Here is a 17,009-nt window from a genome sequence, read left to right as displayed (position 1 = left end):
TTTCCAGGTCACCTTCAAAGGTAGCCCCACACAGAGCGCATTGCAGTAGTCCAAGCGGGAGATAACCAGAGCATGTACCACTCTGGCGAGACAGTCGGCAGGCAGGTAGGGTCTCAGGCTGCATACCAGATGGAGCTGGTAAACAGCTGCCCTGGACACAGAATTGATCTGCACCCCCATAGACAGCTATGAGCGGAGAGTCCCCCATACCCACCCACACCATGTCCCCCAAGAAAAGTACTTCTGTCGTGTCTGGATGCAATCTCAATCTGTTAGCCGCCATCCATCCTCCAACCGCCTCCAGGCATCTAGCAGCTATGAATTAGTTTGGTAGATACATTATATTTTTAACTAATGGAACAAAAGAGTGAAAAAATTATCAGCCAGGTATCCATAATTTGGTATTTGCAGTTTATTTGGTACTAACATTTTATTCAATCTAGGAAGGTTTAAAATTAACCTTTGATTTTGGTAAGAAATAATGCCAACAATCGGTTGAGAGTCTATTTTATACTACATTGGTATCGTATCCACAGCAAAACAGATGAAAACCATTCAGTTTGCTTATAGATGTGGTGTCTTTCCACTGGATCTCAAAATCAACTTCTGATCTCGTTTCTCAACTTTCAATCCCATCTTCTCCAGGACAGAATTGTCAGCCAGTCCCTGCTGCTCCATCCGTGCAATGAGTTCTTGGTTTCTTTCATTCTGTTCCGTAAGGTTGCGAATTGTATATACTGCCCACTGGCTTACAACTGTTGAAAAGAGTTAAGGAATTTATCCCATGTTCATTTCCAGTTAATGTATATAATATGCGGCACATGTTACAAATACTTGTATTTCAATAAATTAAACAGACTGATTAAATCCATATTGTCATTTACAAAAGTCACTTTAACCACCCAAAAGTCTGTGTTAAGGGAATGTCAGTTCACAGATATCAGAAAAACAGGCCATGGTCCTGTACTCAGCTACATGTATGCCACTGCTATGAAGGACAAAGTAGAAGCTCTCATGACTATGTACAGAATCATAAAGGTAAAGGTAAAGGTACCCCTGCCCGTACGGGCCAGTCTTGACACACTCTAGGCTTGTGAGCTCATCTCACTCTATAGGCTGGGAGCCAGCGCTGTCCGCAGACACTTCCGGGTCACGTGGCCAGCGTGACAAGCTGCATCTGGCAAGCCAGAGCTGCACACGGAAACGCTGTTTACCTTCCCGCTATAAAGCGGTCCCTATTTATCTACTTGCACCCGGGGACGCTTTCTAACTGCTAGGTGGGCAGGAGCTGGGACCGAAAGACGGGAGCTCACCCTGCCGCGGGGATTCGAACCGCCGACCATGCAATCGGCAAGTCCTAGGCGCTGAGGTTTTACCCACAGTGCCACCCGTGTCCCTAATCAGAATCATAGTTAAAATCAAATGTGTGACCAAAATATTCAACATGAACCTAGTATGGAAGAAGGTTTTAATGCAGGAAATTAGGTGTAAGAAAAATGCATCCAGACCAAAATCTCCGCGCGCGCCCCCCCCCCTATATTTTTAATAGCATAAACATAAACAGAGCCTGTTAGGTCATGCCAAAGGCCCAACTAGTCTGGAATTCTGTTCCCAGTGGTGAATAAGATGACAATGGGAAGCCTGCAAGCATATTTTCCATATTTTAATACGTTCTATCATGTATACTTATATTTTAGAATTATTGGTTGTACTTTGTTTATAATATTTAAGTTATTTTTTGACATGTGTTGCTTCTGTAAAATGAAAAATGAATTACCTTTTTAAAGTCACCAAACTATAACTACTGGTTTTGGAAAGACACTTAGAGCTAGGATAGCCTGCAATGATCCATCCTCTTTCATGGTGGTCTCCCTTCAAGCAAAGTTTCAGGCAAATGTTAGATCCAGGTTTAATAATTTCCATCATCATCAATAAACTACATCCTGAGCATTCCATTAAAACTATTTGCTTAAATGCTGCAAGCAAGGTGTTATGTCACAGAATGTAATTGCTCTCAAAAACACCTACAGAGGAGACAAGGAATTCCAACTCTCCATGCAAGAACAAAATGCCTGCAGGGCACCAATTATTTGCTACATGTAGCTTCACATACAAGAGAAAGCTGTGCATAATTTACTCAGATCCTTCATAGTTTCTTGCTAAGTTCCACATGGCCGTTCACCTGCAGGGCATAAGCAGAGCTGTCTGGAGTCTGGGTGTGGCAAGAATACCAGTCAAAAGAGTGAAGACTAGAAAAGTATGGAGGAGTATTGGTCAGCATGGACCACTGCTGTGTATCCCATGTAAATTTAATAAAATAGAAAAGCCTAGTTTGAAGTTGGATCTTCGAGTATACTAATATACTAATTTCTACTGTGAATTCCCTCTAACAACCTTAGACCAAAGCATGAAACACAACTGTTTATGACCAGAGATTTGTCCTAATTAACGAAATGAGGAAAGTTAAGTAGATGGATATAATGCAGAGGAGGGAAAGAAAGACAGCCATGTAGTCTGGCAGTGGAAAGTAACACAGTGCTAGTTTACCCAAGCTAATGCTATTTTGGCAATATGTTAATTCAAGAACAGATTTGAAGCAGAGCTCCACCAATTTTATTCACTACTAGCACAGAGAACATGAAGACCTTTTCAGAGAGCTGTACCATATTGTCAACTTGGCAGAAAAGGATAGTGATCAATTGGATCTCCAAGTGTCACAGATTCTAATTATGGTCACATGACACTCAGCAGCACATTATTAGCATTTGATTGACTTGAGTATAGCTTTCTGGAAGAAAGAATGCTAGGAAGTTGTTTCTTTAAAAGCTGGTTGCAATGTACGATTGTCTGCTTTTAATATGAAAAATTAGACCATTGAGGATATTTGTCATGTTAGGACAATCCAAAAGGGTTTATTGCACCCACAATATAAACATGGACGCGGGTGGTGCTGTGGGTAAAACCTCAGTGCCTAGGACTTGCCGATCGCATGGTCGGCGGTTCGAATCCCCGCGGCGGGGTGCGCTCCTGTCGTTCGGTCCCAGTGCCTGCCAACCTAGCAGTTCGAAAGCACCCCCGGGTGCAAGTAGATAAATAGGGACCGCTTACCAGCGGGAAGGTAAAGGGCGTTCCGTGTGCTGCGCTTGCTCGCCAGATGCAGCTTGTCACGCTGGCCACGTGACCCGGAAGTGTCTGCGGACAGCGCTGGCTCCCGGCCTATAGAGTGAGATGAGCGCACAACCCTAGAGTCTGTAAAGACTGGACCGTACGGGCAGGGGTACCTTTACCTTTACCAAATAATATTGCTTTAATTATAAGAGAGTGACCCAGACTTGCAGCAGCAGGGCTTAAGAGAGCGATGGAGCCACTGTCCCATCCACAGTCCCACTGCACATATTGGCTGGGGTGGAAGGGCAGATGCCATGAAGAAGGGACGGATCAGACTTGTTGCCATCACAATGGCAGCAGACCCCTAACCAGCCCAGTTCTGCCCCAAACACCAGCAGAAATGCCACCAGCAGTATGGCAGACACATAGAGGCACTTCTTGATGGACATGCCCATGTCAGGCAACCCTGCTCCAGTCCAGTGCATAGGGGCCCTGAACAGGGGCTCTCAGTAACTAAACAAAGGGTTGGAAAAAGCAGGTTATCAATATAAACATCAGTATGGATTCTCATTGTTTTAACAGAGCATTTTCAAGTTTAGTGTATTCTGCATGTGTTTATGCCAATAAACTTTTAAATTTTTTAAAAAGACCACCATGTAGAGAACATCAGCTTCATCATCTGGCCTGCTAATTAAGAGTGTCTTCAAACATTTGCAAGGGCAGAGATCTTAAAATTAAATTACAATTAAAATATACTGCTGTAGAGTGTGATTGAACAATACAAGTACTATAAACAAAACAAATCCATGATATAAATTATAAAGTGTCACGTGGCTTCTGTGTTTGTCATATCCCCCTTTTCCTACTACCAGTATAATGCCTGCTTGGGGGAAGGTTTGTGTGCTGTAGCTTGCTCACAGCTTTCTCCTTCCCTAGTGCACTCTCGCAATGGAGAGCCATGAATATGTATGATTGCTCTTAACATGCTGAGTGAGAGCCTGAGACTTCTGGATGGCTGGATGCAGACCTATACAGACTTAAGTGTCACGAGAGATTAAAGCGAGTCCCCAATTAATATTCACATTACCCTCTTGTTCTTACCCAAAAGACAGATAGAAAATTGAACATATTCTGAAGTCGATAATCCGACCAACACTTTAAGCACTTTATTGTATAATCAGCCTTAGAAAGAGAGTGCTTCTAAAGTTTCCATAGTTACTACAAATAGGAGCATGAGTCCATTTGTTGCCAAACCTCACAAAATAAAACAAAACACAGCAATCACAGTAAACCCAATTTTGCAGGTTTGCTTTACATTTCTAGAAAACCATACAAATGCATAGCACTGCAGTATGCAGAATTATGTTAATCATATGACAAGGTAATCACTTGGATCTCCTATGAAAAAATATAGGAAAGCCCCCCCCCCATAAATTAGTTCAGTTCTGTGTCTTCAATTACAATTTTACATATTTTACAGTAAAATCCTATGAACATTTACTTGATGCCAAGTCTTACTGATTTCAATTAGATTTTCTCTCAGATTTTGCACAACCCTTCCATTGCATTCCCAATCTCAGCCTATAAAGCACTAAAGATCACCACTTTCCTAAACACTCAGTTGAAAAAAGAGAGCTCCTCTGTGTGTGCACACGTGCAAGTGTTTGTGTTTTCCAAAAGAACTGCAGCTTATCAGGCAAACATGCAGTTCCCCCATCCAGATTGAGATCTTGTCCTAGTTTCCCACTGAAAATTTTGTGCTCTTCAATGTTCATACTGCAGGATCTTAGAGCACAAATAGCACCCAGGGAGGGGGTTGGTGGAAAACTTAACCAATGCCCCCACACGGCCACTCTTCCTTTAAAATAAGAGCTGGTATTAACTATACCTTTAATTTAAAAAGTGTGAGATACAGTTTGGCTCCAGCACAAAAGTGTAGACTGGCAGAGGGTGATTAACTGCCTGCTGTTCCCCTTGAAATGCTCCCCAAATCATTTTTCTCACAGCTGGACTCCAAGGACTGCTCGTTTTTTCCTGCTCCAGAGTGTGGGACCTGAACCAATGGAGTTACACTAGTACCTCGGGTTACATATGCTTCAGGTTACATAAGCTTCAGGTTACAGACTCCGCTCACCCAGAAATATTGCCTCGGGTTAAGAACTTTGCTTCAAGATGAGAACAGAAGGCTCCATTAGCTAAAGTGGTGCTTCAGGTTAAGAACAGTGTAAGGTTAAGAACAGACCTCCAGAACGAATTAAGTTCTTAACCCAAGGTACCACTGTATAAGAAAGGAGATTTCCACAAAAAAACAGGAAGAACCTTCTGACAGTAATAGCTGCTTGATAGTAGCACAGACTCCCATGAGAGCAGTGGCGTAGCGTGGGTTGTCAGCACCCGAGGCAAGGCAAGTAATTTGCGCCCCCTAACCCGTGGATTTGCGCCCCCTAACCCTAACCCCCAGATGTTGCGCCCGGTGCGGCCGGCCCCCCCTGCACCCCCCACGCTATGCCACTGCATGAGAGGTAGAGGGCTCTCCTTCCTTGGCGGTTTAGAAGCAGAGCTTGGATGAGCACCTGCCAGGTATGATCTCATTGAGATTCCTGCCTTGCAGGGGGTTGGGCCAGATGACCCCTGGGATCCCTTCCAGCTCTATGACCTAGGAGAACCAGTGGGTGCTGTTAGGATCAAGCTTCCACCCCTTCCACTGATTTTGTTCTACAAATGCTGCCCCGCCCTGTTTCCTTAGCGAGCACAAATTTTGGGACATTCATTTGCCCATTAGTTTCACACTCAGCAGGGCTGATGTAACGTCCAGTCAACATGACCCGATTGTATACATCTGTGAGGGGAAATGAAATCTTCATAATATTGCAAGGGTTAAGGAAGTCCTAAAAACAGCTCAACCCAGCACCTGATACCACCACCAGTGAGGGGGTGTACGGCATCCCCTACCCCCCAGGGCACTTTTATAAGTGGGTGGGGCAGGAGCAGAGTCCAGCACCCCAATGGCTGTGGCCTACTGGGCAACAACAACAACAATAATAAATGCTCCTATTGAAACAGGAACTGAAAGTTTATGCAAGCAAATGGCTTCAGGTGATGAAGGTGAATTGAGACTTAGCCACACACGACATGGCAAGTTGGAAAGAGTCACAACTCATATATCCACAACTCCTTTAGAGGTAGGGATGGAGAAGGAATTAGTTAGGCCTGCTTTAAACAGCCGACTGGCCCAATGCAACAAGCCGGAACTTGCCTAAAGATCAGAATACAACTTCGCAGACAGATTACACAGTTTGATGTGGTTTCAGTGTTTACTAAGTGTGTACAGAAATCCATGTTTTATGCAAATAGAATGCACAAAATGCATAGTTTAATGGGGAAATGCATTGAAAATAATTGAAAAATGCAAATTTTATATAAAAATGTGTGTAAAATCCATACAATTTAAAGGCAGGGTTTTAATGTGTTCTTTAAACACACACACACACACACACACACACACACACACACACACCCCGAGAGAGAGAGAGAGAGAGAGAGAAAGAGAGAGAGAGAACAGAACAGACCTCTGAGCACCAGTGAAACCGAAACTCTTGCAGAATTAGACTGCTCAATCCCTCCCTATTTAGAGGACATGGGCTCCATTTTGTGGCTGAAGAGTGCGAAGGCATATTGATAAATGAGAATGTACCCTCCCCAGACATGGAAAATTAAGAAGAAAAGCTGACAAGAGCGATGCCCATCTCCCACACAGATTAAAGCCCCAGCACTTTAAAAATAAAGGAATTAGGCACTGAACTGACCTCCACTGCAAGCAAATGACAGCCAGAGCGCACATGGAGTGGATCTCCACATGACCCATTTATTTTCCGTCTTCCAGGAATTCTTCACCCAATAAAAGGTTGTGCCTGTTATTGCTACAACTCCCCCTCCAGTCTTTGTCTTTTCCTCCCTATGACTTAATTATGCGTTGTGACCTTACAAGAACTCAGCCTAGGGAGAGAAGTACTTCCAAGCTTGCACAGAGTGCTTTTGCCTCACCACTAAATAACTACCCCAAACTTATACCTCCCCAAAACTCAGAACTCACCAGCAGGTTGGCCTCCCTGGTTTCCTTGTTCTTTCTCTCCTTTTTTCATTCCACAGCAAAAAAGATTCCCATTTTGCCTCGAATCACAGAGTCACCGAACTACAAGGTGGGTGCAACGACAGCATTTGGCAAAATCATAAGTCATGTAGAGCTGCCACAAGTGTATTGAATATAAACAGGTAAAGGAGGGGACACAAGTGCAACCTGAAAGTTGGCACAACTGGAGATGCGGGACACATTACATTTAAAAGTGCTTTGGAGCACCTTAGTGTTTTTCAGGCTTTTCATCTTCACCTAAGGCAGTGCCTAAGAAGCAGAGTCTCTTAAGGCAGGCGCTCTTATATCATGTGCTTGAAAAGCAGAATGTCAGCTCAAAGCAGTGACTTGTGATTATTGATTTTTTTAAAAAATGGAAGGAGTTTCATTATTACACCTTAGGACAATTAAGTATTTTAAAGCTCATAAGTAAGGCACCTATTAGGCTTTCTTTGAAAGTCTTTCAAATTTATAAATGTCTACTTTTAGAAAATAAAACTTTTTGTAAAATAAAAGCAGGCACCAAATTCAAATGTGTAATGCTAGCTTGTATGCGGCACATACATTCTTGCTACAGAGGCTGCCCATATTTTAAGTGACGTTTTTAATAGAAACCTATAATTTATATGCAACTAAAAATCCTTTGGGTTTAAAAAAGGAGAAGAAAAAAAATCACACTCTTGGACAATGTAAAGCCAAAAACATTCCATGCCTAAGATATTCAGTTTTAAGAGTTATTATATATCTATCTCCAGATGGGAACATATGCAATTAATTGTCAGTGTTTAAACACTGTCATGAAAATCCATGGAATCAGAATAACTGAATGTGATACAACATGCAACAATGCATTTTACACTCAGTTGCTTTATCCAGAAATATGCAGAGTTGTGAAATGTCACTTTAATTTATTTATCTGTCATTAACACTCTCTACCACCTACATAAACATGCCAGTTGGGCAAAAATGGTTAACAAACAACATTTCGGTTCTAGTGGGACCTACAGCTAAATGTGGCTGACGATTCCTCGCTCCCTGTTGCAGGCAGCCAGCCGTGACCATAGAATCATAGAATCATAGAGTTGGAAGAGACCACAAGGGCCATCAAGTCCAACCCCCTGCCAAGCAGGAAACACCATCAGAGCACTCCTGACATATGGTTGTCAAGCCTCTGCTTAAATACCTCCAAAGAAGGAGACTCCACCACACTCCTTGGCAGCAAATTCCACTGTCGAACAGCTCTTACTGTCAGGAAGTTCTTCCTAATGTTTAGGTGGAATCTTCTTTCTTGTAGTTTGGATCCAGTTTGGATCTTGTAGTTTGGATCCAGTTAGGAGCGTGGCTTCCTTTGGGCCACACTTTCAGAATAAAAATCTGCTCGTGCCACAATGAATTTTTAATTGATAAGATTATTGGAAAACAAAACACAGAACACAGCTGCCTTAGAATATGATCATGGGACATCTAGGAAGCTACCTAAGAACAATTCCTGTTCACAACAATAGGTCATGGAGAACAGAAGAAGAATAGCACATGCTCTTGCTCTCATTTTGAAAATACCGTATATCTATCCACATTCTGCAAATAAATAAAACACATTTTGATACAATACAATATGATACTATACTATACTACACTGAAATGCTTTAATGTTTCTTTGATTGTCCTTGAATCTTCCTGCCACATCCTCTCCTGTTGCACCTTTTGAGAACCACAGTGTTAGGGATTCACACAAATCAATTCCCTCTCCACCCGTCTGACCTTTGTGTTACAGAACTATTTCTCTGCAGCATGCCTACTAGTGACACAGAATTGGAACATCTGTGTATCTCTTGTTGAAAACAGAATATATGGTCTACTGCTATACAGTGGTGCCTCGCAAGACGAAATTAATCCGTTCCGCGAGTATCTTCGTCTAGCGGTTTTTTCGTCTTGCGAAGCAACCCTATTAGCGGATTAGCGGATTAGCGCTATTAGCGGTTTAGCGGCTATTAAAGGCTTAGCTGCTAAAAGGCTATTAATGGCTTAGCGACTTAGAAAAAAGGGGGGAGCGAAAAAAAATCTCAAGACTCGCAAGACATTTTCGTCTTGCGAAGCAAGCCCATAGGGAAATTCGTCCTGCGAAGCGCATTGAAAAACGGAAAACCCTTTTGTCTAGCGGGTTTTCCATCTTGTGAGGCATTCGTCTTGCGGGGCACCACTGCATCAGAAAAAAATTAAGAAAGAAATTACATGCATTGTATAATACAAATGATGTAAATGATTTTGTTGAAATATGGCATCCATTTATAAAATACTTTACTGATAACCCTGAAGAATGGCAGCTACCCAAATCACATATTGGACTTTGGCAAAATTAACTAGATTGGTCAGTCCTGGAGGTGGGAGAGTTGGAATTTAGTTTTTGTATTTTTTCTTGTTTTTTTGTAATTGTCATATACAGTCATACCTCGAGTTAAATGCGCTTCGGGTTGAGCGCGTTCGAGTTGCGCTCCGCGGCAACCCAGAAGTAATGGAGTGTGCTACTTCTGGGTTTTGCTGCTGGCGCATGTGCAAACTCTCAAAATGACATCATGCGCATGCGCAGAAGCGCCAAAACGTTACCTGCGCATGCGCAGACGCACCATCACATCTTGCGTTTCATTCGGGATGTGAACGGGGCTCTGGAACGGATCCTGTCCGCAGCCCGAGGTACCACTGTATTGGAAATTAATAAAACTATATTTTTAAAAAGAAAGAAATGTCAAACATAATCAGGGCCAGGGAAAGGTAGACAAAGTGCTAATACTTTTACCTAAAATGAGAGTTTGTTTATATCTTAATGGAATGAGAGAATGAAGTGAATCTATATATGTTTTGGAGGGAGAAATAAACATTAGCAAGTAGTAAATCAATTGGACCCTCTGGCATTTGTTGACCTTAATTATTAAAACAAATGAAATGATATTGTTTAATTACAGATAGATTGGGTGAAAGCACAGTTAATTTCAAACAATATTGTTAATGTATAAGTATTAGCATGCTATTTCATACATTTACATAAAATTAGTTATATTTGATGAATCAAGCAGTTAAAAAAAAAGATTAACCAGCTAAAACATTCCTTAAAATATATGTGACCAACCATTTCTGGGCCAAGGGCCTTAGCTATCTCTCTGGGGGCTGCATACCATTAGCTTCTCTTTTTTTTACACATTGTTAAAAATAAAAACAACAACAACTTCTTAAAAAGAATGGACACATTTGGGGGAGCACAAAAAGCTTTTGGCTTCACAGTATCTCAGTTAGACATCTATCGGAGCAGTCAGTAAAAGCATTTTTCATTAATTTTTTTTATTGGGGGACTGGGGGGCAGCAAAATACTTTCGGGGTGGGGGAACCACAATGGTACTCAAATATTCGAAAAATTAATACTAGAATGGTTCTCAACTAAGTTATGAACAAGCCTACTAGGTTTCCAACCCACAAACCAAATGCAGCCCATAGAAGTGAATTGTGGCTTGCCTGGGGCTTAGCAACACTGCTGCTTTTGCAATCCCAGATAGGCAGCAAACGGGAAAGGTTTCATAAGCCCCTGGTGGGGCTGGTGTGTACTCTGTTTGGTTTCGAGAGTTGAAAACTGTGCATGCTTGGCTTAAAATCCCAATGTGAAAGCTAAAACTATCCCCATTTATTTTGCCTTCCTCAGCAAAGAGCCAGTTTGTGTCTTACAGATGCACCATATTACATCCAATGTATTATTTTTGTTATTTACATTATAACTTGTAAGAAACAATATAAACAAATGAATATTTTCCCTCCCCAAATGGGTACAAATCTATGAAAACATAGCTGTTGCCAAATAAAAGTACTTGTAATTCATATTTGATCACCATTTTAAAGCTACTGTATTCTATTAGTTGTCTGTTTTGTGGTAGCTACTATAGTTCACTCCTTCAGAACGTAATCACATCCCTGTTTTCTGCTCTCCTCAGCAGCATGGATTGTTTTCACAGCATGAGGCCCGTCTCAAGCTACACTTTTAAATATGAAATGCTCATCGGTTTCCCCAAGAAAGTCTTTCCTGGCATGACACAAAACAAACTGCCATTGTTATAGACCATAGCAACTTGATTTCTCCTAGATTTAACCTGAGGTTTCATAAACCACAATTATACTAACCGTTGCCATGAGGTCAAAAGTATTTTGAATCTACCTCTGAGATGACTGTCAGACTGAATATAATGACAGAAAATGTTCTTCAAATGGGTATATGTAAAAATTAGCTCGCATTTATATTTTCAGTATTTTATCCAAACTAAAGGGTCTGTATGTGTGGATCAACCACGCCATTGCAACAGGAGAGCATAAGAGAAACCACAGGTTTTCCTTTCACAAACGATGCCAATTTTGTCTCCTAAGTAGCCAGTTGAATGATCACCCAGAAAGGCAGCCCTGCTTTTTCCTCTCCAAATATTACTGACATTTTGGTCGCAAGAGGACTTGCCAAGCTTATGTTAACATAACACAGAAGCTTCACTATAAAGGTCTTTGGAGTCAAAGAGCCACTTATTTTCATCAAATGTTAAATGGCATATTATCATCAGAACCTTTTCTCACTACCTAACACAAGAACTGAATACAAGATCACTCAGACTACACTCCTGTAATTATCTGCTCTAAAGTAGTTCCAAGGACTCCTATGGGACTACTCTACAGTAAATGGCCCCTGTTTCTCCCTTCTAATGCTGGAGGAGTTTTCTTTTTAGAAGAGGTAATCCATTTGGTTGCAACATAAGCTGGTTGCAACATAAATGAAATATTTAAAAAATGCATTGCATTTAAAGTTTAACCAACATTTAAGAGACTGACTGGGATGAACTGGTGGAATAAACACTGGACTGCAGGAAAGTAGGGCTCACTTTCTAACTCAAGTGAAAGCTTCCTTTGCACTCTGAGGCAAATTCATATAATTTGTGGCCCTCATAGTATCCAAACTGAATTCAGCTCAGTGCCTTTGGTCAGAAAGTTGGATAGTTTAGCCACAAGCCTCAATTGCTGCCATATGTAGAAAGCTGGGAGATCTGCTATTGCTTATTTATAAATGCATTTATATACACTACCCTCTCAACAACAAAAAATCAAGGTGGTGTACAACAATATGTGTATAATAAAATACAGTGGTGCCCCGCAAGACGAACGCCTTGCGAGACGAAAAACTCGTTTTTGAGTTGCTTCGCAAGACGAATTTCCCTATGGGCTTGCTTCGCAAACGAAGCTTGCCCCCGCACCCTGGACCTCTTTTGAAGCAAGGGGCGGCGGGGAGAAGATCGCTTCTCCCCATTGCCAGCCCCGCAATCTCCAGGGACAGAGGGGAAGGCGCGCATGCGCCTTCCCCTCTGTCCCCGGACCCCTTTTGAACCAAGGGGCGGCAACGGAGAGAAGCGATTCTCCCCGCTGCCCCTTCCCTTGCTTTAAAACAGGTCCCCTCTGTCCCCGGACGGTCTCCATAGGAACGCATTGATTGATTTTCAATGCATTCCTATGGGAAACCGTGCTTCGCAAGACGAAAAACTCGCAAGAAGAAAAAACTTGCGGAACGAATTAATTTCGTCTTGCGAGGCACCACTGTATAAAAAACACGAAAAATAGAAATAAAATGACAGGCTAGTCAAAAGGTTTTAAACAACCGCATAGGCCTGTCAGAAGGAAAAAAAGGCTTCAAGAGACATCTGGAAGTCAAGAAATGCCTGCCATATCTCTGCAGAAGAGGGCTCCTAGCATGGGACTGATGGTACAGGCAACCCCCCGTTTGCAAGGGGCTGCCTTCCAGGTTATTGCAAACGTCAGTGGTAAGGCATAAGCCCGTTCCACCTGCCCCCTCCAACTGAATGCATGCAAAATGGTTGCTGCCTGCACTAAACATGAACTTCTGGCTGAGGCCTGTTGGGCATCTGAAAGAAGCTACCCATAGAAAAAATATTCGGTATCTACGGCATATATTGCAAAAACAGAATTCAGAATGATGTAGGACTATGAATCAGCTTGAAATGTTAAATATTAACAAAAGTGTGTGGGTGCATACATATACGTATATGTATATGCATGTGTGAGAAAGGCAGAGCTAAGAAATAATATTCTAATTCATACAAAGATGGTGCTTCTCCTTTTATTCCATCATTAGAATTTATTCACAAGCCATAATGGTAGTACCACACTATGTAACCAATACCACAAACCAATACCTCCATCCTTGTAGCATCTGAAGAGCAGTTAAACCTCTCTCAAGTGGCCACAAGAATTCTGTCCAGAGCTAAACCCAAAACAAATTTTGGGAACTCTCATATGTAAAAATTTGAAGATTTTTCAAGGAACTGCGTAAGAATTTTGAAAAAAAACTCACTTCTGAGTAGTCCCCGGATTTCACTTTAAGCGACATTTGGGATAAATTTCAAGTGGAGCATTCAGATGAAGAACCAAAGAATTCTGAAGGAAGTCAATAAGACCCATGAGATTTCTCAGGATGATTTTTCCTTCTTTCCTCCATTTCTTTCACGCCCATGATAGTCTCTTACTGTTAATTTTCCCTTCCCTTTTATTCTGGGATTAAACCTAAATTTTTGTGATATCATTATGAAGAATACAATGGATGCTAGGCTGAGGGCTTTACTGGCTAGTCATAATAATTAAGTATTACACACAATATTTACAAGGCAGATTATTTACTGCATACTCACTTTCAAAAACAACCTCCTTTAACCAAGTTTAATAACCAACAGCCATCTTTCTTAGTGGTGGTTCCACTGGAATTTCTCCACCAGTCCTAACAACAGAAATATCTATTGTTCTTTCATCAGATAATACCAGATATACAAGTTGAAAATATTTTTTCCACTGGTCAGATTTAATAAGGTATGTAAAACTGATGAGCTGCTTACTAACTCATCTACCTGTTCATTTCAGCTGACTGGTCAGATGTCAGTTGAAGCAAAAGCTTCAAGACTAGCTACAATGACCAAATTTGGTTAGATTCCATTACAATCCGTAATCTAAAGTGACAACAATGATTCTGGGATATTCAGAAAGTTAGAGAACACGAGATAATGTTCAACCAGGCCCATTTGTTTTAAGACTAAAAATAATGTAGTTTCTCCACTTCAAAAGAGGCCATTTTTGTATTTAGTTAAAAGATTTAAACCTCTCTGTCAATTTGCTACCCCAGCCAAAAAAAAGCAGCCTTAGTGTTTTGTGTTTTACCCCCTCAAACTTGTTTGCATAGTATTCTGATCTCATAATACAGTACAACATAGACAGTCCTAAAACACACAGAAAAAGATTTAAAATATGTTATGCGAAATGAAAACTGATGGCCTTTTAATAAAAGTGTAATTATTATTTTCGTGTTAAAAATTTAAAAAAATATAACAATAACACTTTTCTGATGCAAGCTATAATTTTTCCTAAAATAGGCAGCAGAAATTATAATGTAGGTTTAGTATTGGTGGTAAAAGGTTAACAAATGAGTATGCCAGAACACAAGAGTCAGCGGTCAACTCTGACAACCTGGGATAGAATCCAGAGGAAGTTAAAATAGGCCAATGCTTATTCTATATACACTCCCACAAAGGTTCCACTGGATTCAATGGGACTTTCTTTTGAGTTGTTATGTATAGGATTGCCCTTTGGGCAGAATAATTCTAAGTCAAGGTCTCACTGGATTGGAGTGGCAGGGACACCACTACCTTCCAAACCTTGCCAGCTCACAACAGCCAGGACTGAAGGGAAGTTTCCTTGCTCTTTGTTTGTTTGTAGCTCTGGGAATGGCTGAATGACCCAAGGAGCAGACCCTTCTATGGGATTTTGGATCCCAAGCTACCAGGGCTCTGCAACACCCTGTTTTGATGCTACATTGAACTATCAGTGGAAGAACTGGCTGTTGCTTCTTACTGACCACCGACCCACAAGCCACCAATTGAGGGGAAGTGGGCTAGGATTGTGCTATGTCTCTCTGAAGTCTTTACAACTGAAGTAATGTTTTCTCTAGACGGGAGTTTTAAGATACTTTGAGGCACAAGGACAACACACGCTATTCCCAAAGCATTCACATCTACAACCCCACCTCCAGCTCAAATTACGTCAGAAAAGGAGTAATTATTTATTAATTTAGAAAGTTATTGAAAGGATACAAGGATTATTGTCATCAATGCTGCAGTTATCCAGGATCAATGGGATGCCATCTAGATCATAAACCTGAAAGAAAATAAAAAATATTTTATAAAATATTTCTCCTTGGCGGGTAAAAATACACAAACATAACCCATTCCTAAATGGATAGGTTTTGTATACATTTATGCAGCAAGAACCATGGTTAACTATGATGTATGCAGACACAATCCCTAACAATTGGCCACAATCCAATATTTAAAACTAATGATGTGAAGCTGGTTTGGCAAGGTGTTACATCTATACTTTAGGCCAGATTCAGTTAATGAGTTCTGTTAGTGGAATCCCATGCAAGGACTTCCATGAACAAAATGGTGTTTCTCTCCTCCCCTGGCTTGGGGAGGTTGGAGAACCCCCAGAACAGAGCACAGGAGAAGGCGGGGGGGGGGGGGAGAGAAGGGTTGTTCTGTTTGCCAAGCCAAAATCCTTGCGTTGATAGCTACATTACCACAGCATGTGTTAAATTCTTCGCTTCTGAAGGGATCTGATGTGGAGGTCTCTCAAGCATTCTAAGCCAACTCAAGCTGCTTTTGAAATGGCCAAATCTGAATTGGAATAAGTATCATATTTGTTGCAAACCCCTGCCATACACACTCTAGAAAATAGGTTAATTCCAACAGTTCTTTTATTGTAGCCTATTTAATTTATTTATCTCTATACAGTGCTTAACAGATTTTTTTTTTATATTAAGCAGTTCAGAAATTAAATAATCACTCAATTTCAGATTAAACAATCACAATGCACGCACAACTAAAACCAAACTTGCAACTGTCCAAAACATCACAATTCACTATTAAAACTAGTCTCCTGCAACAAAAGTATAGCAATATACTTTTAAAACATTTGGATATGCCTAGGCATGCCAACTCTAGGTGCAAAGCTCTCTTTGACACAGTAATTACCAATTCAGACAGCTTTCATTCCAGAAAGTATACATCAGAAGTAAGTCAATTTCTAATGGAGAGTTGGGCAACAATGATAAGTGAACACTACAAGGGTTCGTTTCATTACATATAACAGGTCTAAGGATTCAGCATGCGATCTGCAGTGCTGTCAGTTTTAATATAAAAAACAAAGGCCATTCCCAACCCTCACTACTGTGAAATGGCATTATTATTATTATTATTATTATTATTATTATTATTATTATTACTTAAGGTAAAGGTAAAGGGACCCCTGACAGTTAAGTCCAGACGCAAACGACTCTGGGATTGCGGCGCTCATCTCGCTTTACTGGCCGACGGAGCCAACATTTGTCTGCTTTCGCAGACAGTTTTTCCGGGTGATGTGGCGAACCAGAGCAGCGCACGGAAACGCTGTTTACCTTCCCGTGGAACGTTACCTATTTATCTACTTGCACTGGTGTGCTTTCAAACTGCTAGGTTGGCAGGAGCTGGGACCAAGCAACGGGAGCTTACCCTGTCACACAGATTCGTACTGCCAACCTTCCAATCAGCAAGCCCAAGCGGCTTGCTGGTTGCTTGGGCTCGAAACAGTGGTGTAAACCACAGTGCCACCCACGTCCCTTGTTATTACTTAATCATGAACCAAAACAATACCTCCCCACTAT

At 41.3% G+C, this 17,009-nt stretch overlaps 1 protein-coding gene across 1 annotated transcript in view; it reads right to left on the bottom strand.

The window, feature by feature from the left end:
• Positions 1–397: 397 nt before the first annotated feature.
• The window catches only part of ATXN10 (ataxin 10), a 75,503-nt gene continuing 58,891 nt past the window's right edge, over positions 398–17,009 (bottom strand). The window contains exons 10-11 of the mRNA XM_081191040.1: positions 15,403–15,466; positions 398–755 (exon numbers count right to left, since the gene is read on the bottom strand). Of these exons, the coding sequence (XP_081047166.1) occupies positions 565–755; positions 15,403–15,466 (255 nt within the window). The 3' untranslated portion in view covers positions 398–564. The remainder of the gene's footprint in view (positions 756–15,402; positions 15,467–17,009) is intronic.

This window comes from Podarcis bocagei (genome assembly GCF_964188305.1).
Source record: "Podarcis bocagei genome assembly, chromosome: 4".
NCBI classification, from domain to species: Eukaryota; Metazoa; Chordata; class Lepidosauria; order Squamata; family Lacertidae; genus Podarcis; species Podarcis bocagei.
Note: the sequence above shows the minus strand (reverse complement) of the source record. Positions and strands in the feature narration are given on the sequence as shown.